This window comes from Lonchura striata, chromosome 5 (genome assembly GCF_050655825.1).
Source record: "Lonchura striata isolate lonStrDom1 chromosome 5, ASM5065582v1, whole genome shotgun sequence".
NCBI classification, from domain to species: domain Eukaryota; kingdom Metazoa; phylum Chordata; class Aves; order Passeriformes; family Estrildidae; genus Lonchura; species Lonchura striata.
The window spans coordinates 23,892,270-23,918,843 of NC_140707.1; the positions used below are offsets into that span (position 1 = coordinate 23,892,270).

General features: G+C 37.5%; 1 protein-coding gene across 8 annotated transcripts in view; it reads left to right on the plus strand.

Annotated features, from left to right (window-relative positions):
- The window catches only part of INSC (INSC spindle orientation adaptor protein), a 139,943-nt gene that overhangs the window by 72,780 nt on the left and 40,589 nt on the right, over window positions 1-26,574 (plus strand). For all 8 annotated transcript variants that reach the window (XM_085580131.1, XM_085580132.1, XM_085580129.1 and 5 more), the window contains 3 exons: window positions 1,113-1,236; window positions 3,528-3,641; window positions 8,859-8,984. In XM_085580131.1, coding sequence (XP_085436257.1) covers window positions 1,113-1,236; window positions 3,528-3,641; window positions 8,859-8,984 — 364 coding nt within the window. The remainder of the gene's footprint in view (window positions 1-1,112; window positions 1,237-3,527; window positions 3,642-8,858; window positions 8,985-26,574) is intronic.

Consider the following 26,574-nt stretch of genomic DNA (forward strand, 5'->3'; position numbering starts at 1 on the left):
AAAATCTCTGTAATTCTTCTCATGCTATTTCCACTTTCTAATATAAGTTACCCATTTCCTCCAGCGCAGTTCAATCACTCTTTTGGTTTACTTTAAACATTGTGCAAGTCATTCTGTTTTGGGGATATCATCAGGGAAAAAAACACCATCTAATTATCAGGAAATAACATTTTTTTTGAGCACTATTGCTTTGTGCCAAACCCACAGAGCTCACATTTGTATTTTATATTTTACTGTAAGACACATGGATTTAATAATGAGCTGCAATCTCAAAGTATCTGGCCTAAATCAGCCCTGTCCCTTCTTGTCTTTTTTGACAAAAAATTGATATAGGTGTCTGACAGGTAAAGCTGAAAAGGTGACCTGTGTGCAGGTAGAGGCTGATCACCCAAACTATATCTTCGATTACAGTGGCCTGCCAGAGTGGAAGATGTTTTGACAATACAAATATTGTATTGTATTGAATGTGTTGCTGTGAGGAAGTATTTTTTATTTCATTTGAATTGTATAAAGTTTTCTATCTTTATCTCATTTCTTCAATTACAGCCAAATATCACTGGTTACAAGATGATTGTAATAAATCTGTAAAGGTGCTTTATGTATCTTTCTGTAGAGAGGACCAAATTTTACTTTTGATTATGCTGTTTAAGTCATCCGGGCACAAATGTCTTTCTTCATCCTTATCCTGTTATCATTAAACTATGACAAAGAAGGTAAATAAATGAAAATTACTGAAATATTGATTATGAAAGATGGGTGGATATGCACAGATGCAGTTGAAATGCAGGCACCCAAGAGCAAAATTATCAGCATACAAGGCAAAGAGCAGTGCTGCACTGTATAAACACACAATATCTGCAACAAAATTTGGCCTGCAGTCGATGAGGTAAATTGTGATCCCAAAATTATTCAGTAGTGTCCATCCTTTCATGGTGTGTTTACTCTGTGTAGACAAAGCTTTGATTGAAGTCTGGAATGATGCTAATGACACAAAGTCCTTGTGAACAGCTGAATTCCAGTTATATCCTGTGATTAACATGGGGCTCACCTCTGACGATCAGGTCTTTTGAATCTTTTTTTCCTTCATCCTTTTCCCATCTTTGTCTTTTCAGGTGCTTACAGACTGAAGATGAAGAGATACTGAAGTCCATGAAATCTTGTGTTAACGAAACACTCACGACCGTGGCCCAATATTTTGGCCAGTTGTTAGAGCTGGTTTTAACGCAAGAAGCACAGGTTAGTTTGTAGTTAAAAAAGCTCCAAACCAAAAAGGTCCTATCTTGAGGGCAACAAGCCATTAAAGATCCAAGGGTGGGTTGGTTGGGGCTTCTCAAGAACCTGATCTAGTGGAAGGAGTCCCTGCTCATGGCAGGGAGATGGCAAGTAAATGATTTTAGAGGCCCCTTCCAACCCAAGCCATTCTATAATTCTGTGATTAAGAGGAGGATTGGCATTACAGCTTTTACTTTTCAACAAATTTATGATCAGTTAACTCAAATATGTTACAAAGATATTTATGTGTTCATATTCTCAAATAACCTCAAATCCCAAATAAAATTATCTTTTGGCTCACCATATTACTTATTTTTCCTGATGTCTCTTTCTTGCAAGGCATCTAAATGATGGCTTCTGATTGTCCCTTCCAGCCTTACCCATTCTGTAATTCTGATTCTGTGACATACACTAAGTAATTATTTTGAGGCTGCAAATGCATGAGTTTTTTTTCCATTAGATCACTATTGAAATAATAGCAACTTGCTAGCCAACCTCTTCCCCTCCCCTCCCCTCCCCTCCCCTCCCCTCCCCTCCCCTCCCCTCCCCTCCCCTCCCCTCCCCTCCCCTCCCCTCCCCTCCCCTCCCCTCCCCTCCCCTCCCCTCCCCTCCCCTCCCCTCCCCTCCCCTCCCCTCCCCTCCCCTCCCCTCCCCTCCCCTCCCCTCCCTCATATAAACCTCAAATATGATTCTGCTCAAATAATTTGCCCATGTTTTAGAGGTGATGTTATGCAGAGCTTTTGTGTTGTTGCAGCAGAAAAAGATGAAAGGAGAAGCTTAGTGAACAAAAATAGTTAAAAAGTATTTATTACAGTGACAAAACAAAATTAAAGCATGCTATTGGTTAAACTCTAACATACCCTGATGTATTAAGATAGCAAAAAAAAAAAAAAAAGAAGTGGTGGTTTCAGAAAAATCCCTTCTAGTTTTAAAGTGTTACTACCAGGAGGTGAGACTATCCCAAATATATTTGCAGAATTACAGTCAAACTAACAAGCTACCTTCTTATGCTCTTTGGTTGGGATTTATGAGAGCTCCATGAAATGTATGTGTTGAAGTGTGTAAATAATTTTGCATATTTCAAATTCAGTGAGTAGATTACCATTGTTAAGATTTTTATTCTTTTTTGTATGAAGGGCAGTTCTTCACTGCTGGTATTTCTGCCTTTTGGCACCTACTGATGCCCCTGAAATCTTACTCCCTTTTTCTTTTCAGGGAGTGGAATTATTGATGCCACATCATCTTGCATGTATTTGTGTGACTGAAGGATGTAGAGCTCATTAATAAAAATTATTTTATGAACAATTCTCTGAGCCATTCAGTCAGGCTCTGTGCCCACTTCTGCCATAAAACCACAATGTCTGGGGATAGTTGCTGCTCTGAAGCAGACTAAGTGTCTGTGTGAGAGATTTCAGCTTAAATTGTGTAAAGAGCCTTTTTTCTAATCAGTGTATCAGGATTTAATTCAGGATAGGTTCATTTCAAATTGTGAACTCTTAAGGTATGTCTTTTATGGAGCATTTTTCTAATGCATTGTTATGGAGCATTTTTCTAATGCTAAAGGTGGAAGAACCTCTTAAAGGCAAGGTAATTGAATTTTGTATAAATAACAGTGTAAAACATGGGATGCTTCCTTGCATTTCTTTCAAAGTTGGATTAAATACAAAAATGCTTACCTTCCTTCTCCTAGGAAATAGAATTAATTACTCTAGTGATTCTGTCTCTTTTTTCAGAAACATGAAATGAAATGGACCATGTTCTTTTCACAGCTGTGCTTTTCTAAAGCTGCAATGACACAAATGCAAAAGAAAGGCAATTATTTACAAAGATTAAAAAAATATTTAATCTATTTCCTACATTGCAGGAATAAACTATATTTCTTTATAAGAATTTCTATTTGTTAGTGACATTTTGACTGAGTAGTGATGAACCCGGAGCCTTAGAAGGTAGTGTAAGAGTGGCTATAGTAATATTGCTTATAAATAAAGTGGAAAACTTGTACCCATGTGATTCAGCTTCTACACCAACTACACTTCTGAAAATCCTGGTTCAATCCCAGACAAACACAATAAATAAATATTATTAATATTTACTAAATAGCTAGAGTGTTTCATACCGCATGTAATCACGTACCCACTCTCTTACCCTGTTAAAATTTATTTTTAAATCTCCCTGTCCTTGGTTCCATCTACTCAAATGCAATGCTAAATGTGTGTTGTCAGTCTGACTCCCCCACTTTTTGTCCTGTATCCCAGAGCCTGCTGAGGCAGATAGAGCTCTCGGGCAGCCTGTACGTCACGGAGTCGGCCATCAGTGGTTTATTCAGCCTCGCCCAGGAAGGAGCTCACCTCTGCCGCATCATAGCCAAGGTAAGGGATGCATGGAGTGATCCAAAGCACACTAGCAATACAAGAAACTCATGTCACTAAAGAGAAACAAAATTTATTCAGAGAAATGACTTTTTTCTCTTCTTGTGGTGCTTTTGCAAGTTCTCTACAGAGTTTAACATCACAACTATTGGATTCAAGGTTTTTTGGTTTTTTTTCTGAAGAGGATCACATCCCCTGTATTTTTAATTTAATAATGCCCAATACCTGTGTAAGCAGCTTCAGTAGGGTGGTCAGCTCCAACAGGCATTGCTCTCAGCATTACTTCAGTTGCAGTTGTCTTTGTGCCATCTAAGGTATTATCACTCCATAATTTTGGGAATTTTTTTTAATGTCTCTCCTGCCAGTACTTTTTAAATACCAGTCATGTAAATGGAGAGAAACTTTACAATGGACTGTGGCAGACTGTGCAGGGAAACAGCAAGACTGTATGTACAGCTGTATGTACAGGAGGGTTAGAGATATTACTGAAGATGTAAATTTATAAAGTGCATTAATTATTTTCCTTTTACAAAAGACTCATCATTGCATTTACTTCTGTCAGTGTGTGTTCTCATTTACTGAGTAGTTGGTGCTAACTTTTGGTATAAATTAGTCATTCTGTCAAGATCCATGATACTGGAAATCCCTGCAGAGTTTGCACCTTTGAGGACACTTGGATCTTGAAGAAGTGAGAACTGTGGGACATGGTGTCTTGTTGAGGATAGGATAATCACAACCACAGGGCATGCAGAAAGAGGAAAATCTCCCTCCCCCAGCTACTGCTTGTAGAGTGCTGTGCCAGTTCCTGTCCCACTCAGAGGCAGGGTTAGACAGCAGCATTTAATTACTTCTGAAGTGCCTTGAGATGGATATTTACACCATAAAAGGTACTCCTCTATTCTGAAGGTTGAGAACAAGCCAGACTCAGAAACCTGTAGTGGATTCTGTCAACAGCCTGAGAGGTTTAGTTTTTTCTAAATTGGTATTTGAGCTCCACTCAGTGGTACCCAAAAACAATGTTAAAATGCTGAGTATTGAGGTAGCGCAGAATTAACAAAGTACAGAAAATTGGTCTTGGGCTTTTTATAATTTTACAACTTCCATAACAGCTTAACTTAGCAGAAGGGAAGTCTGACTTTTCATAAATCACTTAGTTAATATATTGCTAAAACTTGGGTGTGTCACAGGTTTACAACTGAGGAAATGCATTCCCTTGTGCAAAGAACCCTAAATGGTGTTTGGCTGCCAAATTACAGTGGTGATTGCATCACCTGTCCCGTGCCTCTGCCTGCCCTGTGCACTGGGAAATGCATTTGTCAAGACTGACCATTATCCTTCACCCTCTGCACTGCCTCAGTTACCTGCACCAGTGACCAAGGGGGCAGAGGAACTGTAATAACAGATCAGAATTTCAAATGGGTAAAGAGCTCTGTTCAGACAAAGGAACTTAACAGCACTGAGCTTTGCTTGCTTTGGAGGTTAACTGGCACATTTCCAAAAGCTCCCAATATGAATAAAATATGCTTTTATTTATTGCTTGCAGACTTTTTGGAGTTTGCAGTTTTTGACCAAATAACACATAAATGTTGCTTGTGCTGTCATTCAAGTTTCATTTGTGTCAGGTTTTACAATCTCTGAAGCAGAAAGGAAGAGGAGGAGCACTGGTTCAAGTTAGCTGTGACGTGAATAACCTACGACAGTAAAATTTCAGGGTAATTTCCAAACAAAAAAAATAAACATCAACAACAAAATCTGAAATTGTTCTCAGTCATTATGAGGGTGAAAAAGGATTGAAGTTATTGAAAGATCTCAAAATCTTTTATAGAATCCATAGTTCCCTCAAGATCTGTCATAGTATCCTTGATAAAATCTAGCCAGAGAGATTGATTATTTGTTTACCATGAAAGCAAAATTCAACAAATTTGTCCATGTAATCTTTGTAATTTGTCTTACTCTCCATGACAAAGTGTGATCTTGTGGAACACTGCTGTTAGGTTTTTTTTCCTGTCCCAAGCTATAGGGTACAACTCTAAAGCACACCAATCTTGTAGGTGCAAAAAAAAAAAAAAAAAAAAAACCAAAAAAAAAACAAACCCAAAAAACCAAGATAGTGTTGTAAAGCTACAATATTATTGTAGCTGGTCTCTCATTTTACAGTTTGGTAAGAGTTTCAGTCATTTCTCTCTTTCTTCCCCATCCCCTGCCAATATTTTACAGAAATTGAAAAAGGCTACCAAACACTCCCCTCTATGATGAAGCATCACCCATAATTTTATTCCACCTACAGGCATTCTTTGACAGTTTCTTTTTCAGCATGTAGCTTTGCAAGCTGCTGTGAAAAAATCATGTTGCTGACTCACCCTGGGAGCTAGTAGTAGATCTCACTAGCTGTCAGAGACATAAAACCTAAGGTCCCTAACAAAAATGAGTAGTAACATGGACAAGATAAGAAAATTAGCATTACTTGGAGCAAACAAGTTATAAATATATTTAGATTTGTAAAAACCAGGAGACTTGGTGAAAATCTGTTTGCAAGTTACAATAAATAGGTCATAGAATGATAAAGAATATAGAATTAAAAAAAAATCATTTTACTAATGATAGAGTCCAATGCCAACTGTACTGAACAGAGTGCTGTGATAATAGGCTTGTAAAAGAGAAAGGAACAAAAATGAAGATATTCATACCTCATAACAGCCCCCCCTGGAGAATATTTGACTGTTGGAATTCGTTATGGACATACAGCAGACCACTTGCTGTGAGAAGATTCTAATGCATTTTGCCTTACCTTCTTTATATGCCAACTTCTTTTCTAGCAACTATTTATGATGAAGATCTCTTTAGAGATCATCTCTCAAGATAATTGTAAATGTTCTCAAAGCCTTGATGAGTATTTACTGCACTTGTCATTTCAGGCTGGAACCACAAAATATTGTACCTTAGAATTAATTGTCTTTTTGCTTCCCCTCTTTATTCGCTCAGTCCACATAGTTTTGGTGATTGTATTTCAGGTGATTTCATTACCTAAAACTAGCCCTTCTGAGCAGCATCCCACAAAATTGAATTCCTGTTAATCCAATATAGGAGAGAAGTAGCTCATCAGTAGTAAAGCAAATGTCCCTCTCCTCCTCTGAATGTTTACCCACTTGACCAATTTATCTATGTCCCTGTCAGATGGAGTGGTTTGGCATCATTGCAAAAGATACAGGGGATGAATCTTGAAAAAGGTGAATAAATTCTGAGAAAGGCTCTGATCCCAGTGAGGGGACTGGTTTTGACAAGCCATGGAATCAGTCTCAGTATTTTCTACCCATCCAATATTTCACTCACAGATCTCTCAGTTCATTACTCATGGTCAATATTTTACAGCTTAGTAATGGCACATGAGGCACAAAATAAAGAGTACAGATCTCCTCCTGACAAATGCAGTGATAAATCACTTCCTGTCCATCAAAGTAAAAATCAGGGCACCCATTTGGCACAGAAAAGGCTTAAAGCAATATGCTGACATCTCTTCAACATTACTAGATTTGTCCACAAACTGCAGCTTATTATGGCTAAAACAGAGGATCAGATCATCCCTGATTAAATTGAACTGGGGGAAAATTCAAATTGATAATGAAATTTAAGCAAAAAAACCCAACAAAACTGTTACCTTTGGCTTAGGAATGACATAAATATTTTTCAAATATTTTTCCCTATATTTTTAATAAATAATTTAATTACTGCTTAGATGAAATATCAGTATCCTTTTGTGAAAGGAAAAACATGACTGAAACTTTTCTGTTAGTGTACTGCCTCTTTTTTTAATTTAAAGGCTCAGAAATATCTTTCTGCATTAGGCTATATATGGCAGTACTAGATATAAAATAACAGACACATGAATGCTTCTTACAATTCTAGAAATACATTTTACTCCTAAAAAATTTCAGTGAGCCTATTGTTTACACTGATGCCATAGAAATTCCATATATCTGTGCAAAGATATGATCTAAAACTTCTATCTGAAAAATACATTGAAGAGTTAATTTTATCTAATTCTATATGACTTGGTATAAATTTTTTGCTAAACTGAACAGAGGGCTTTGCTTCCTCTATTATTCTCTACTGTATTCAAGAAAAAACTAGTACAAAAATATAGAATTCTGAAAATGAATAAAGTCTGAATTGTAGCCCAGGGTTTTAAGTCAGTATAACCTGTTGAGCTTTCAAATAATGAGAAGAAAATGGCTGAGAAAAAAATAGATTATTTCTGTGAATCTAAAAATATTTTTAAACAGACTCTAATGAAACAGGCTTTAAAAAAGGCTGTACTTTTCACTTGGTCCCTGATTTCAACTATTTTTAATTTATGCTGTAATCTGAACACTTTAGGCTGAGTGCTTTCACCTGTCATCAATAATTTAAATGCTTTCGTCTTCATCATATGTCTGATCCTACATCATAAAAGACACATGTAGTCTACCTGATAGCACAAAATTTTGAAATGAAAAAATAATTTTAAAAACGTCACAAAGTACAACATTGTTGGCATTTATTTATATGTTTACGTTTGTTATATGAAATTTGCTGAAACATATATTTACAAGCTGTTTTGAAAATGAATTAAGGATAGCTTCCCCAATATGTACTCAAGTCTTTGCCACTATAGTATTTAAAGAAAAACTTTTAGGAATGAAGATTTTATTTGTTAGAGGATGAAGATTTGGATTGTATCTGTTTAGACTTTGACATCTGTTTCCACCTGATTTTCAGTACCTCTTCAAACATATGACCTTCTTGTTCATAATTTTAGGATTAATTAAATTCTGTGTGGAGCTCAGAAACGTAGAGGAACAGGAAATACATAGTAACAAAAATCTGTTTTATACTAATAATATGACTGAATGGTCAGTTAAATGTCACTCTAATGGCCACCTATTGACAGCTCTTTGTAATTTTTGCAGGAATGTCGGGTTTAATTTAAACGGAGCTTGTAACTGGTAGGAGTCAATCACTAAAGCAAACCTCCTACTGAGGTTGTATTACTTTTTCATCACTTAGTGTACAAGCATCAATCCACTTGAGTTCTCTGTGTGAGCTTAACACCCTCTTTGTTGGTGTTACGATAGCTGCTTTTGGATAAACTACTAAAGGAATCTGCTCTCCATCCCAACCTTGATTAAATACTAGGGAAACCTCTAGTGCTGCTGTCCTGATGGGTGTTTTTCCCTACAGGAAGGAGGTGTTGTTGCTCTCTTTAAGATCTGTCGCCAGGATTGTTTCAGGTGCCTTTATCCCCAGGCCCTGAGAACGCTGGCATCAATTTGCTGCGTAGAGGAAGGGATGCACCAGCTGGAGAAGGTAGGCACTCCTGGCTTCCTTACTGATTGTGTCATAAAATAGAGAAGCTCTGTCTTTAATCTGTTCCAGAAATTGATGATTTGGTGGTGTTTGATACTGTGTTCCATACTATGCTCACCTTTTCTGTGCTGAATGCATCTTCATCTTCAAAAAATTAGTCTCAGCAATAGCATTATTCTATAATCCTTGCACAAATATGCTTTATAAGTGGGAATAATTTTGTAAAACAGATAAACATCTTAGCAACTACATCAAAAAAGGAGAACAAAAACTAGAGAAATTATGTTTTCTGGAGTTTCTAAGGCATTTAGAAACTCTGCTGTTTCAAATTGTTCTTAACAGACAGAAGGCTTTATACCTCTTTAAATCCTTTCCTGATGGTCTGATAGGGCTCCAGCTTGTGGCAGGAGCTTGTGAGAGTTGTAGTTGCACAGAAAGAAGTGGGGCAGATGTAGTCATTAGTCAATCAAAAAATGTCTACTAATCAGCAGCAGCTTTCATAAAGCCACTTTTAACTGCAATGGCCAACATCAAAACATTATCCAGAGAAAATTATATCAACTTCTTAGGCTCCTTTCCTTTCTGACATTCACTACATACTGCTATGTTTTGGAAAATGAACACTTCTGGTCACTAAATCATGATCTCATCCTTTGTATTTCATAAAAGAGTCATCTTCCTCAGCTGAATAATGGCCTCTTGAAGTTAATGATAAATGATTTCACTGCCTCTTTATACTGACATGTCTTGTAATTTACTTCCCTGAATTCAAGCAAACTGTGACAGAACACCTGCAGCAAAAAGCAAATCTCTGAGTTTACAGTAAATGAAGATGACTTAAATTTTTTTTTTTGACATCATGTTGGTTCAGACTAACACCAGAATCAGTCTGAAAGTATCTTTCATTATGTCCATTATAATGGTGCAGTTAATAGAGTTAGAAATGAAAAAGATTGATTTAAGTCACCAGGTCCAATCCCTGGCAGCATCAACATGTGTTTAATGTGGTCCACGTCACGGCTGAGGGAACAGGAATCCCATAAAAAGTGAACACTCTCCAGCTCATGTTTCTTTGATCTGATTTAATGTTAGCCACAAGTAAAATTGTTCAGGGTAAGCTTGATCACAATCATGACTGGAGAACGGTTTAAAGGATTTTTAACTGAAATCCCCACCTTCAAGGGCTTTCAATTCTTAAATCATTGTATTTAAATATGAATAGGTTTTTTTCTTTCAAAATTTGAAGTACTCTTCTGAAGAACTTAGAAGAGTTAAAAGTATTAGCAATCCTATAACTACAGAAGTTATCATAGGACTTCTTATGTGGCAGAAAGGGTGGCTAATCATTTCCAACAAAGTATCTGGGTGCTGGTGAATAATTTAATTTCTCTAGCATGAATATCATTATGCCACCTAGTGCATTAAAATATCAGTGCAATTTGAACTGGGTTTTTAATGACAGAAACCTCACTTTAAAAAACACAAGCTTGGCTACTGAGCAATTCAAATTAGGCAAATCAAGAAAAAAAACCAAACAAACAAACAAAAAAAACCCCTCTGCAAACCTTCCCCCCTGTATTTTTTAATTAGATTGCACAGCCATTGCAGTGGTTAAAAGACCATCTAAAAGAAAGTAGCAAGTGATATAATTTCTTATGAAAACCTTATCTGAGATGTGAACTAAAAGGGGGTGGTACACTTTCTGCAGTAATTGCAGTGCTTAATTACTAAAGACATTAGCAATATTACTTATTTATCCAATGCTCTTTGATCTTGCTATTTCAGTGCTCATTTCTAAAGATGTAGAAAATTGCCTATTTTAATAAAAAATTATTTAATTTTTTTAAAAACAATTATTGTTCTTCCCAGTGACATGTCTGTAAATATATCACACTGGAAAAAGCCATTGCCACCTTTTTTTATCAGCTTGATAAACAATAATTGCAGCAATAAGATAGTTGTTGCAGTGATTAACTTTTCCTCTTGTAGGTGGATCTAGTTGGGTCTGTGCACAATGATATAAAATCACTTGTTTAAAATGTGGGTTTGGAGCAATTATTTCATTTGCAAGTACTTTGCTGAATTTTGATAATATACTAGTACTCTTACTTTGCTGTACATTGAAGTGCAGAGCTCCAGGAACTCAAGAGTGACAAATTAGGCAATTAAAGTAGAAAAATGGTGAAGAAATAGTCTCAATGTGTGCCTGAGGACTGCATAAATAAATGTTCTCTGTAAGCTGTGCTCAACAAGTGGTAATTTTTGTGCTTCAAGGTACTTCAAGCTACTTGTGGGTGTCTGGTTGTTTGATGCACTTTAATTTTGTAATCCAGTGTGACACCAGCAGAAATTATTATTTGAGATCCTTATTTCTGACCAGACCTACTTTAGAGTGGAGTGGTGAGACCCTGGAAAAGCAACCAGAACATATTATTCCTCATATTCCTATATTCCCATAGGAATATTCCCATTCCCATATCTCTTTGTCCCTGTACCCAAGAGAATTTTGTCATCTGTGTCTTGTGGCGCTCAAGCATTTTTAGGGGAAAGCTCACTGCACCAGAAAACTTTTTTTTTCTTGATGTGAGAATCTCAGAGTTTATACAGACACAATAAGTAATACAGGTAGCTGGGAATAGAGAAAATAGATAAAATCCCTAAACCCCAAACTTTAAGGAGTTTGTGAGAGCTGAGCATGACTGCAGCTGAAGAACAATGTTAGTGCTGCACATGCAGACAGACCTGCTGGTGTGCTCTACTCTGAGGTTTAAGACAGAAATGCAGTGATGTAGTGGGAGATTGGTTCTTGAGAATTGTTGAGGGTTCTGGAGAGAAGAATATCTGCACCTTTTGTGTTTTGCAAATTTAATTCACCTCAGTGTAGCAAGGAGGGTTGGAGGCACAGAGTTGGGATAGATTATTGGGTGTATTTAGTGACACTTAAGGTTCAGAAAAAGTAAAAATTGTGATCTTGGTGACCTACATCTTGCAAATTGCCTTAGGAATAACTGTACTGCAAGTAATGCTTTCATTATGAAGACAGACACAAAATCTAACAGATCTGGTTTTAAACATGGAGCACCCTTGCCTGGAAATGGGGTTTGCGTTTAGAAATTTTTTTTGCTAAAGCAATTCTTCAGGCCTTACCCCTCTGAGCATACATTTGATCCTTGTTTTGCAGAGCTGTCTGAACAAAATGCCTCCCACACCTTTGGTGACATGTAGCCTCAGTAAAGTTTAAAAACTGTGGCAATTTCTCTGCTTCAGGGGTTTTTTTTTTGTACAAAAGGTGGTGATGGTGCTACTAAAAGGCATGGCTTTCCAATTTTTTCCCTAGTAAAGCTCAGTTGTGAAGTTTTTCACTGAGGCTTCTGTGGCAATAAACTTCCTGTTGCAATAAATAACTGCAGAGCTGGTTCAGAAATAAATAACAAACAGTGCAATGTACTGCATTTTTTTTACTGTGCATGTGAAATGTTATCACATTAAAAAGATGCAGCTTAGGTGTGACCTAGGTCAAGGGTTAACTGCCAGAAAAATAGGATGATTATACAAACAGCTAGCTGCCTAAATTTTAAGTGTGCTGAGTATGGTTGCTTACATTATTTAAATTATTCCAGAAAGCCAGACACCTGGAATTAGCTCATTAAGAGGAGATAATCCAGAGACAACTGTTGACAACAGCTTCTGCTTTCATTAGTAAACCCTTTTTAACAAATGACACAGTTTTTATCACTGTGCTTTAACCAAAATTGCCCAGGAATAGATTACAAATTACTTTGAATCCTTCATTTAAAGCACACTAAATCAAATAACCTCTAGAAGAAGAAGGGTAAGGAAATTATGAAGTGTACACTATTTGTGGCTGGGACTACATATGAATTTTACGAAGACTTCTAAAACATGAGTGACCAAAAAAATCTATTAGTCATTTTGAACCCAGTCTGGGCCTTAGAATAACCATATTCTTATACACAGTAATAATTTCTGCATGATGGTAATGCAGTTTATCCACAATATTGCTGAAAAAATCTCAACTTTTCTGGGGAATGAAGTAAAATGTATATTTTACTACAACTACTACAACTTATTCATAGTTTTTGGGTGCGTGTGTTTTGATTACTTAATTCAGCCCTAACCACTTTGCACTTTCAGTTTCGAACATTAACCTCAATTAAAATCATGGAGTAGCTTTGTCTCAGGTGAAGTCTCAGCTCCTAAAGCCACTGAAGCACATGTGACTGTAGGGTGAGACAGAAATGAGATCTCTGTATTAGGAAGAATTTCCTCACCATGAGAGTGGTAGAGCACCAGAAGAGGTTTCCCAGGGAAGCTGTGGCTGTCCCAATCCTGGAAGTGTTCAAGGCCAGATTAGATGAAGCTTTGAGCAGCCTGGTCTAATGGAAGATGTTCCTGCCTATGGCAGGGGTGTTGGAAATTGATGATCTTTAAGATCCCTTCCAACCCAAACTATTCTATGAATTATGGAGAGGGATTTGATTATGTGAGCTTGTATGGTAAGAAGGTAAAGTCACTAATTCAAAGGCTGAATGTAAAAGTTAGCTATTGGCCCATGGATTTCATTGTCACAGCATGGGAATGCTGCACAGTTGTGAATCTTTTACTTTTCATAGTACTGGTATACAGTGGGAGTAACTTTGTACAATGCAAGAGGTGGAAAATGTTCCCAATTTATTGAATTATATAGCTGCCTTCATAGTTTGTTATTCCAATTGCAGAATGACATGGGACATTTTTAATAATACTCTTCTAGAAAATGTATGTGAGTCTGCCAGTTTAGGTAGGTAACTGCCTTTAAAAGCATGTCTGCAGGTTGTTTGCTTCTTTTAAGTGGAAGTTTTTTGAGAAATAGGGAAATGTTGATTTTTATTGTGGGAAATGGTGGCTTATTTACAGGACTTGCAACAATAAGAACATTTCAGAACATGCATATCTCTGCTTCAGCCTGTTAGCCCTTTTTACTCTTCAGAGAAAAGCTTTGTGTTAGTGTTTCTTTGTTTCTTAGATGAAAAATTCTCATGGCCTATTTAGTTTCAGAACAAGGATTAGATGATCTCAAAGATGATAAAAATTGTATGGTTATTTTATTCTAAAATGAGTTGAGGTCAAGAACTCAAATGATTAAGATTTAAAAAAAAAAAAAAGCCAAAACGCCATAGTTTTCAAAGTTTAGTTTTAATATATGGAGAGTCAAATTTCATATTTTTCTGTTTCCTGAGGGAGACAGGATAAAACTGGGTAATAACAACAAAATGTAGGATTCTTAGAAGCCATTGGAAGATGTCAAAATGTCAAGGAGCCCTTCTCTTGTCTCCTTCCCACAAAAACAGGTAACGTGCAGTGTTACAACCCATTCTGAATTTTTCACAGCTCATGTTGGCAAACACATTCTTAATGCTGTTTTATAAAGAGGAATACCTTTCTTTCATGTTTCTTAAAGCAGTGCTTGTTTACAGGAGAAACTTGGGTTGGTTGGGAAGAGCCTGGAAGATTACTTTCTGCATGCTCAAAACCACAGAGCACTGGCTTGTGTGCTGAAAACATGTGAAATGATTTAGGTGGATAGGGTTCAAGTGATGCATTGCTTTTACAGCCCTTTGGCTAGAGAATCAACTCTTCTGGTCTGAATAATTCACGTTTTTTCATCCTGGAACACTCTTTTGGCTCATCTTCCATGGCTGTTTGTAGCCAGGCTTTGAAATCATACTTATGTAGTTACAAACAGTAAGCAGGGATGGATAAAGAGGTTTCTGCATTTTGAGAGAGAAGAATAACATTTTAAAGACTAATTTTGGCAACTTTTGACACACAGAGAACAGCACACTGAAAGTTGATGACATTGATAGCTGGAGCTGGGAATTGTCTCACTGCTCTCAGTGGGTAATTGTGAAAGTCACAATTGTAATTGTGAGAATGAAGAGCAATGAGGAAGAAATAAGAAATAAGTCAAACTCAAGGAATAGCAGGAGGGACAACATAGAAGCTGCTTTTCACATAGATTTTAGATAACCAGGCGTATCTGTTTCAGTAGCTGAGTGTGTGGTACAATTAGATAATGCAAAGTTCTATGCTTGCAGCTCTTTAATTTACTGGACACTTCTTCTGAGTAAGGCTGTTTAATTAATTGGCAGTGAAAAATGTGCAGTGTTTGGCAAATTACATTTCTGTCAAAGCCCCTGCAAGATTCACTAAATCATATCTGAGAGTGCAGGAGCTGCCCTTCCTCAAGTGCTGGCTTTGTGTGCATTAGGTGGTTCAAGTTTTACCTCTGACTACACAGCTGTGTACACTGAATTAGTAAGTGCAGCCTCTTTCAGCACCTTCCCAGGCAAGAACAGCAAGACTTCTTTGGTCACTGCAGAATCTGGCTATCTTAAGTGCAGCAGGCTGCAGTTCTAAGGCAAAATAAGGAAGTCATGGAAGTAATATTTGTGAATAGTGAAAAACAGAGTGAAAAGAGGTTTAAAAATCCCCATCCCTCCCCCCAAAAACCTCACAACAACAACAACATCAAAAGAAAATAACCAAAAACCAACTTGGAACCAGTCTCTGAAGTAGCATTCAATATGTTGAAAACCTTCTGCCAGTTACACAGCAGATTGAAATTTGTTCACTTTATGGGAGTGCCCATTTCATCATACAAAAAGGAAGCAAAGAGGGTTTTTTTATGCCTCATTCAAGAGACATAGAATTGAATAAAGACAGAAATCTTGGTGCAAGATTATGGTACATTGCCAGATCTCCATAAGAAAAAAGTATACACAGACTGCTTTGGCTGAGGTCATGGACATTATTTCAATTCTATTAAAATGACTAATGAAATGATGATGGTTGTGTTGTAGTCCTGATGCTCTAAAGAAGTATATATTTGTTGCTCTGATAAAAGATATTATCTCTCCTTACAAACCTTGCTTAACTTAAATCATGTTATAGATTTTAAAAGAGGAAGAAAGGAGCCAGCAAGTGTAGCACTAAAGATAAGCATTTTGATAATACTGCTGAAGAAGGACAATGTGAGACTTTACTAAGGTGAATACCTGCCTTGGGCTTTGGAGAACACAGATTCTATTATTTGTGAGCAGATATAAAAATCTATCTGTAAATTTTTAATGTTAACAATTTAGTAATAGATTTGTATGTCAATTTAAAGTGAGCTATCTTCTAACCCAACAATGAATACTTGAAGTCCTTTCCCTGTAGTGTGAATCTTTCCAGAGATTTAGGCTTTGTGAAGTTTGTCCTGTACTTAAAGTGGTATATTGCTTAAGCATGGATCTGTGACAGTGTGTCCTCATGCAAAAATGTCATAGCAGCCCTGTTATATTGGGGTTTTTTTCCATGTTTCAGCAAGACCTGATCAGAAGAAGGCATTGCAGTGCCATTCAGGTATTATCACTGATGTGCTGGGAGTAAATCTTGCCACTGCTATACTTTTTTTCCTGGCTCCAGAGCAGTGTTCAGCAAGTGAGAGCTGATAGAATGAGGTGTACTTTGGCATTTGGTTTCCATACAGGATGCAGTTTCTGAAAGGAAAAGCAAGCACTCTTCTAATCTATCCCTCAGCTCTGCCTTTTTATACACCTCGATTTTATTAATTGAGATGCAGCAGAGACTCTACAAATCTCTCTTTTCTTCTTGTTTTAAAAAGATAAATTTAATTGAAATAGATTTTAAAGGCCGAAAAGGAAAGACCCCAGGCTATGCCAGGTTACTGAGGTGTACACTTCAAACAGCAAGACCAACTTGGAGCAGTGCCTGTGTTTAGCCATTCTCTACAACTTCATTCTGAAACTTTGGACTGGTGCCAGGTTGCTGCTCTGCACTTCTTTGGCTCCCATATAATTTACACATGTTTTTTTGCAGTCAGTTCTGTTAGTGTTTTATGCTATCTATTGATTTTATATTTCACTAAATATTTTATTTCAAGCACTCCAAAAAGCTCTAGATTTATGTTTCCAAAGTCAGGATGTTAAGAGAATTTTGTAAATGAAAAATAATTTGGAAATCACCAGATGATGATTTTTCTGTAACAATTTAAAGTATTAACTAAAGTGATGACAGTGATCAGGGCAGAGAATTATCCATGAATGATGTCTGAAGGAACAGAAGCCAGCACATCAAATAACAGGTGGGTTTTCTCTACCTAGTAATAATAATAATAATAATCTATTAAGAAAATTTAATTCTAAGATAAAAGAAACAGCTTAGTCAGCTCCCAAACTGAAGGCAGAGATTAATGAGAATCAATTGAAGCATTTAAAAAGAGTGCAAGCAGAGAGCTATTTTAGACCTCAGATATTCCCCCAGATATTCTGACAGAGGCAGAAAACTGGAAAGAGATGGCCTTACAGAAAGACCTGACAGATGAGTAACTTTGATAATCCTTTTCACTTAGCAGGAAACTGTTGCATCTCATATATCATCTACCTCTGTAGCCAGGTGTAAACACACATACTGAGTGTGTTTAGGTTGCACTTTCTAAATAGCTTAACTGTATCTATGATAAAGCAGAGATAGGAGTGAAAATGCTTGTAAAAAGGAGACAAACACAAGTAGATAGTTCCCCTCTATAAAATCTTTTCTAATAATAAGTTGTGCTGATCTAACCAATCCATCCTGCTGCAGATTTTATGACTCAGTATTGTGGATGAATTTTCTGGATCACAGAAAAGTCCAAAGAGTTTACTGCTCAAGCTTCCCTTTCTTGTTTGCCTGATCCTTGAGCTTACCTAAAACCTCACTGGTTGCTGAGACCTCTGCAGGAAGTAGAGCAGGTACCTTCCTGCAGAGATCTGGTAACACATCAGGGATTTAAATGCCTCTGGAGCCTTAGAATTCACTACCAGCATTATTTTTTCCTTCTAATTCTTCTCTCATGGTGATTTTCCCACCTTTATTAACTCACTCTGAGAGTTTTCTAGTTCTCTGTATGGTTTCTTTTGTATTTATTCCTGCTTGCATAACATCGATTTTCAAAAATGTTAATACACATTTAATTTTGAAGGACTGAATCCTCAGATGCACATTACCAAAAAGCAAAAAGAGAAAATCCCTTCTTGATTCATCTTACTGCAGCTATGGGATTCCTTACTAATATAAAACTATACTTACAGAGGTACTGAATGAGCAAAACTCTCAAAAATAGGGAAATATTTCTCCTGGTTCTGGGTGATTTAATTTTATTTTCTTTAGGTCATTCCCGTTGGAAACAAATAGCTCTCTATGTTCATAAATGAGCTGATCTCTGTCATACATGAGGGTAACATGATGGAGGCTGTCAGACAAAGTCACTGGCTTACTTGGTCTGGAAATAGATATTGGTCACATATTGGGGTTACAGGATGTGAGAGCACTACAGAAAATTGGTTTTCATCACAAGAGCATCCATATTCTGAATAAGCTTCTCGTCTTGACCACTTCCTTGTGCTTGCTTTTTGGTAGTAGCTCAAAGTAGCAAAACACATAAACCTCATCTTATGTTCAGCTTACAGCTTGGCTCTTTTCCAAAACCACTTCTGCCTCTCTTGTACTCCCACGAGTGCTTCTGCCCTTCCTCCAGCTGCTCGTGGTGCTGACAAGCCCTTGCAGCACAGCACTTCCCAGAGTTCACACATGGGCAGGGAGGCTCTAAGAGTCCTGCTGTGACACAATTCAGTCCAGCTATGAGCTGGGAATCTTTTCTAGGTGCAGATAATAAGGAACCTTTGCAAATCAGGTCCAAGAAGGGATCCCAACATGTGAAAAATTTGGATATTGTTATTGAGATGGAACTCCACAAGTTTGTATTTTGCAAATTTTAATTTTATAGAGTTGCTTGTGGTTTTTGTTTGGTTTCACACAATGCTTGCCAAAATTACAGTCAAAATATTTGGTAAGACCTTCTTTTCTCCTTCCTTGTTTTCAGTTCCTATCACTGCAAGAAAGTCAGAAAACTCTTTAGAAAACAGGGAAAAAATACATACAGGAAACTTTTACAACACCAGTGTTGGCCAGTTCTAGCCCTGGCCACTATTAAACATTCTACCAGTAGTCTTGCTTGGTTTTAATGTGTGCTTAGCAGCTTAACTTTACCCTTCAAACAGTATTATAGAAACAAAAAACACTAATTCAGAGTTCTCCTGGGGCTAATATTCTGCCTCTGCTACATGGGCCAAAAACTAGCCCTTAGTGGAGCTGCCTGTTTCCCAGAGCTAGTTGTAAAAAAGGAACAGAGGAAACCAAACCTAGTGCAATCCAGCTGGCTAATTAGATGAAACCTGGTATCCTTTCCTCTTGATGTACATTTGAAGTTAGGGCTGGCATGACTCAGGTGAAGTGTCTTATATGTGCTCCTAACAAACCAAAGGAAGTTAATTGTGTGAGATTTTTCTTACTCCAGGTTTGAAATGAGCTCAGAGCTACCATGTGACTTACCTGAAGCTCGCTCATGATATGTAGGAGTCTCCATGTATTTCTTGAAATAAGGGAAGGGTAGACAATAATTAATGGCAGATAATGTAGAGGTGTGTTTGTGTGTCACTGGATTTTTTTTTTTTTTGCTTAGGCTCATTTGCAGGAAACCACTTAGGTCTGGCACAGTGCCTGATTTACACGAAAATTTTCATGTTTCACAAAGCATCTTTGAAAACACTTAAAGAGCTCTTGGAAAAAAACAGTCTCTTCTGGTAAAGATAATAATCATGTTAGCTAAACATCTGACAGCATTGCTTGTATATTTACCTGACCTGCACCTTTCTTCTCTTGCTTATCATTAAGTTCCCAGACAGAAGCTCTTTCATGGACTGCTCCTTCCCTTGCAGTACTGTCTGGAGCTTTTCCTTTATGAAGGCTTTCAGTTTTCTCCTTTGCAGTCGCTGGGAATGGATCAGAAAGTTTTGTATGGATCAGAGCATACTCATATGCTTATCTCACTTCAACTGAGATGAAGAAGGAATCTTTATAGGACCAGCAAGTTGAATTAAGAAGACAAAAGCCTTTCCAGTTTTTGTAGGAACTCATCTTTGCCACTTTTTTCTCACAAAGAAGGTGTGGAAAAGTTTTCACAGTGGCTTAAATTAGCCAAGGACCAGTCCTGCCTGACCAACTGAATGACTTCTCTGATGCAGTGACTACACTCATGGACAAGGGGACCTCCACTGACATAATTTATCTGGACTTCTGTAAGGCTTTTGACACTATGTCCTCATACTGAGAATCCTGTCACACTGGACATGTGTGTGCACTTCCTTTATATTTTATATATAACTGACAGATAACCTTATTTTGCTGTCACCACTTTTTATTTCAAACTGCCAGTTTCAAGCTCAAGAAAAGAATATTGAAGGAAGACACCAAACAGTGCTGGTCCAAATATGGGCTTCTGAGAGACCCCACTCAGCACTGCTCTCCATCTGGACACCAAGGAATTGACTGCTACTTTCTGGTTGTGGCAATCCAACCAATGCATCATCCAACAAACAGTCCATGTCTAATCCCAAGCCAGCTGCTGTAACCAATGTTTGTATCTAGCTTCTGTTGTCTCCATAATGACATACTTGTGTGTCACTGCCAGAGTCCAAATGTCTTCTTGTCTGTCTTTGTTTCAAAGTGGCCTTAGCTGGGTTGCTAAAAATGGGCATTTCTGGCAGGACCACTTCAGAAAATTGGATCTGGAAGGGAGGCAAAGTTTTCTCTTACATACATCCCATGAAGACTTGTTGACACTCAACAGGGGACCTATAACATCTGTCATTGAAGAAGTTGATTGTTTTTCCTATGCACTGTGCCATGAAATTCTGTGATGTCATTACTGCAATGGTATCTGACAGTGGAGCAGAAACTGTCTAATCAGTTTTAGTAGTCCCTACTCTGCTGTTATTAGTTACAACAGAGAGGTCAATATACCATCTAAAGGTGCTCCCTCTGTTCCTCAGGACTTTATATTCTTTCCTCTCACCTATATGTGCATCCATATTAAGGATGTAATAAGGAAATAACCATCTTCTATGTATATCTTGAATTTTCAAAGAAGCCCCTTCTAAGAAGAGTTTGTGACAGCCTCAGTCTGACTGAAGGCAGTGCAGAGCTGGATGCTCATGAAGCTGAGCCCTGTGCCACTTAAAGATGTACAGGAACAGCCATGAAAGATCTACCATAATTTCCTGGTCACCCTATTGCCTATTAATCCTCAGCTTTACTGACCAGAGGCCCTGATTAACTATGGTTTATAAAATGAGGGAAAGAAACTAAACCTAAAATAATAATAATAAAAAAATCAAACCCTAGAAAAAAATAAATAAAATCAGAAAGCTATGCTGAGGTTAAAGTCTTCTGATGCTCTGACAATTGCCCAGAAGAATTCTGAAGGCAGTACAAGTCCCCTTGTGCTGGTGGCTGTGCACAGGCAGTTTCTCATGCTGTTGGTGAGATAGGAGAGACCATACACACCCCAGATTCTGAAAGTGTCAAATTGCTGAAAGTGGGACTCTGGGCTCTCCTACCCAGAAATTTTTAGTTCAGCTATTAATAGAAAGATTGGGATTTCCCAGGTTTTGATACCACAAATTGGTTTATAAACCTGAATTTCTTTCCTTCTGTGACTTTTCCTTCACGTCCCCATGGGTTTGCCTGATAGACACACATCCATTTAAAGAGCAGGTAAATAGTTCTTTTGTCCTGTTGCTGTTTCTGACATGATTCAGTAAGTAGGCATAGTAGAGCCAACAACATGGGTGATGGTCACTCCTGCAGTTTGGTGTGTCTGATGAACAGCAGCTGGAATGCTGAGAGAGCCCTGGAGCAGAGCTGCTCTAATAGAGTGAAATTCTGCCTCTGTCTCAATCTTCTTTTGCAGATGTTTCTATTTCCTGCCCTGGGTGAATTTCTTGACCTTATTAGTTTACCTTGCCAAATTAATAGCTGTTTTTCCTTAGCTATTTCTGAGTCTCCAGCAATGCAGGAATGTCCAGGCTGCAGGGCACAGGTCTTGCCTACTGCCCCCAGACCTGCTCCCCAGATCCGTTTAGCTGCTGGTGCCAATGATTTAGCTGGCTTTGAACAACTCTGGGTCAAATTGAAATTCAGTCTACTTGCTGTTTGTTTCTGTTGATTTCCCTGCTTTATTGGATAGCCTTGTTCTCTCGCTGCTGTATCTTCTGGCCTTAGAAAAGTCTAGACTGCCAGATTAATGCTTACATGTTCATTTTTTGCCCATCTGTCTTTTAATATAGCCAATATTAGGCAGAGTTTCTCAAGCTTCTGTGTGCAATAAAGCCTGTGTCAAAATATAGCAGATTTTCATGGAAGTATTTTGGATCTCTGCTAGAAAAGGCTGAGATCCTTTCAAAGGCCAGTGACTATAGACATTTCTGTACTTCTCAGTGTCACTGTCTATGAGTATTGAAAGGGGTGAGAGAAAAGAGCAGTTATAAAAGTAGACTTCATAAAAACTGAGACACTGCTTCCCCCATCTTCAGCAACTTGAAACAATTGTGGTTATGTCAGCTCTGCCAAATTAGTAGGATAACAAATCATTCCAGGATGGGAGGCTGGCATGAAAATCTCCTCGTAGCAGTATTTTGCCTGGAAGAATTTTGCATGTATTCTGTAAGCTTTCAAAGTATCCATTAGGTAATATTTATTTATTTATTTAATTGCATAGATTATTTGACTGTATTAATGTAATGTATATATTTAAATATTTGTATTTACTAATATAAAATTAATTGTTATTACTTAGTTATTTAGTTAATTACTTATTTGAGGCCTGGGAAAAAGAAATAAAGGAAAATACAAGAGGAGGGATAATGTGAAATAGAACAAAGGTGTTTGAATTTTCTGCCCAGGATTTAAAAAAGTGATTAAAAACATTAAATTTCAGTCTCTTTAGATTACAGCTTGAATCATAAGAATGGTATCTATCAATTTGTGGACAATTGCACCATCAAATGACAATTAAATCCACTCCATAAAACTAATACTTAAGTGCTATTAATTTAAAAGTGTGCTGATAATGTATTTTTGGCATTATTGCCATCCTTGGGATGTGCACACAGTTTAAGAGCACTGAGTGAGTGTTTTTAAGTATCCAGGGTCTGTGGTGACATTTTGCCCTTGTGCTGGTTCAACTGCCATCAAAGCACTTGAGATGGAGACATACAACAATAGAATAATTTGGGCTGGAAGGGACTTTTAAAGGTCATCTAATCCAGGCCCTCTGCAGTGAGATTAAAAAAAATAGGGCAAAATAGAGGGCTGAGTTGATTATCAGTCAGCGTGGAGTACGAGATTCATATATGGGACAGAAAGGCTTATTCCAGCACAAAATCAGGAAAGAATCTGAGCACTTTTGCATTAGAGCTTTTCAGCTGTAGTGATCTAGGAAGAATTAAATCATCCTCATATATCTGTCCTAAAATGATTTTCACGTGGTGTTTTAGGGTCATAAAAACCAAGTGATAATTCTCTACATATGGTCTGAAAACTTTACGACAAGGAAGCACAAGTTAAAAGTCAGTTTTGCCAGGCTGTTGACTTGCTGCAGTAAATGCACATTATGCTATGCAATAGTGGCACCCAGTGGAGACAGGAATTGCAGCAAAGTTTGTGCTGCTCCAGGGTATGATCTGCCCAAAATTATCCTGTGTTTAGGAAGGCAGCAGAGGATTTGGGAACACAGGTTTATGGGGACCAAAGCTCTGCACCACTGAAGCATCCTCCTAAATCAAGGTAAGCCATGTCAAATCGGCTTTTAATCTGAAAAGTTTAGATTCTCTTATCTGTTCACAGCAGCCTGGATGGCCTGTTTTCCTACAGGATAGACCCTCTGCCTTAACTGTATTAATTAAAAAAAAAATCCTTAAGCAACATCTAATGTAAGAGCATCCTTGGGGGAGTGGGGAAAAATGCCTTCTATTCCCACTGCCCTGAGAGTACTGCCTGGATAGGGACAACATCAGCCTGAAAGGTTTGGGGAGAATGTGAGGAGCAGAATGTGTGCACAGAGGAAAGGGGGATCAGAAGGAAAGCATGGCTCCTTGCTTAGTTTCAGTCTGAAAAGGCTTTAATGAGAGAGGAGCTAAGAATAGGAGGAATTCCAGAAGTATCAGGTAGGGAAAGAATTATCAAGGGAAAAATGTCTCCAAGCTTTAAATTCAGGTAATGCTAACAGCAGCACCACTAAAATAAATGGGCACTAATAATAAACTGTAAGTAGAACAAGCTCAAAGAAATCCTATGCTACAGAAGGAACGGACTATCAGATTTCTGTAAAGAATGTATTGTTTGCTATGGGGTGATCATCATGCTTCTCCATGGGGAATGAGGCTATCTGCACTTCTCATCTTCTGGTTATTGCTTTCTCAGGCATCATGTATTACAAATAGTTCTGATGAGCAGGGATTTGGGAATAACTGACACGTAGGGCTAAAGAGAATGGTGTGAATTAGAAAAATGTTCCTGCACACAAGGTGCTCTTGAGCTCAGATTTCAGTTCCTGTTGTATACAGGCCTTACTCATAAGATCACAAAAATGTGATGAATTAGAATGATGATCTGAGTTCCTAGAAACTGTCCATCCTTAACTACTTTAGCACTCTCTGCCCTCTGCATTTATTTTAGCATTTTTTTATAAGTACCTCAGGCTTTGGCATTTTGTCCATGCTGGAATTATTCCAGATCTGCAAAGAGTGGCTGGATGCAGGAAAACACCTTCCAGGACTTTCTGTTGATCTGGTTATTATTCAGACTGAAAAACACCCAATTTCTGGAGAAATTAAAGTTCATTTGAAGGATAATAAATAGCATTATTGTAACGGTCTATAGCCACATACCATGTGGCTGTAGGTAAGGTTTTATCTTCATTTTTGTAAATCATAGCATAGGGTATGAAAGGAAAATGAAGTTACTTATTTCCATTCCCCAGATGTGTAATGTGAACCTCATGGCTGCTTCAAACATGATGTTTTACTACTGTCTAGGCTGAGGAAGCAATTATAACAAAAGAGAAGACAACAGAACTGTTAGAATAGGTTTGAAATTTATTTTTGAGCAAGATAGAAATGATTTGTTCTGAGAAAAGTAGTTAGAAGGCATAAGTTACTGTTTAGTTATAAAGATTGCTCCTGTCTCATCCTATATCCTGGAAGAAGAACTGAGTTACAAGTCACAGGATCTCACCTAGGAAATATTCATGGATGAAAACACATGACTGACTTCCTGCTCCAGTTATCTAAATTTATTTATGTATTTAAAGGCCATGACAAATTGCTTTTCTCCTCGCTTAGAAAAGGATTTTTGATGATTTTTGCCACAGGGAACTGGTGGTGTTTGAGTTTTCCAGCCCATGGATTCCTGTGTGACTGTATAAGATGAGGTTGAGAAACACTCCCTGGACCTTTATTTTACCAGCTTTGCCAGTGTATTTATGATATTGATGTTACTCTGAGTAAAAATTCTGTGTTTACTGCTTTCCTTTGGTTCATCTTCCCTTCAAGATCCTTTAAACATGAAATAACACACTTGCATCTAATTTTTGGTGCATTTCTTTACTAGAAGAATTCATGTCTTGTATTAACCAGTAAAAATGAAGAACTTGACACAAAATGTATGGAGAAGGTAAGGCACTTAGGATCTGAGGTATTGGAGAAGACATTAGGACAGAGAAGTCCAATTAATCAGATCAGGACATACAGCCCAAAAAAAAAAAAAGGGACAGGTAATTGAGACATACTCATGTAATTACAATTGATTTTTCTTACAGAAAAAAAAACACCAAAAGAAAAAGAATGGCAATTGCTGAAAGTGGTAATGGCAAAGGAAGTGATTTTAAGTCAAGATGACACTGGCTTTTTTTCCTTGTTTTTCTCTCTTGTTTTTTAAAAAAGTTATGAGTACTGATTTCTGATCCTTCTAGTCCTAAAAAGAAAAGTAAGCCTATACCAATAATTAGTATTTTTTAGTTTAAATAAAGAGAAAATAACAGAGAGAGAGGCAAGGATATAACAGTCAAAGACCTTTTCAGTAACATAGATTCTAAGATTTATGATTGAATTAAGAGAGATCAGTTAAAACTCATTAAAAGCTGACTGATTAGACTCCTGGGCTTTGTCTTTTTTTCTTTAAGAAGAATGGTTTGTGGCCAGTTATTTTCAACAAAAACATTTGCACTTTCCTTAAAAATCCTTAAGTTTTTGGAATAGGTACTTCCATTTACTTTGACCATTCATCTTTGTAGTGCCTCCTGTATTTTACTTCTGGTTAATGTTGTTCTTCCCTAAAACAACTAAAGATCTAAACCATAAATGTCAGTAAGAGGCCAGCCAACATCTCTGCTGCTGCTGGGCAACTTGTCCATGGTGGTTGGCAATGGAGATGGCCAGAGCTATCCTGCAGGTTTTGTGTATTAGGAGAGGGAAGCATCAGCTTTCTGTCATGGCAAGGACCATGGAGAAGGTGGTTTGGATCTGCTTTGCTTTAGAAATGTCTTTGCTTAGTGGTTGGACTAATGAATCTCCAAAGTTTGTAGTGAATCTTTGCTATTGGCAACATGGAAGTTATTTTGAAGGGAAGCAATATGAAAATGTTATTGGTA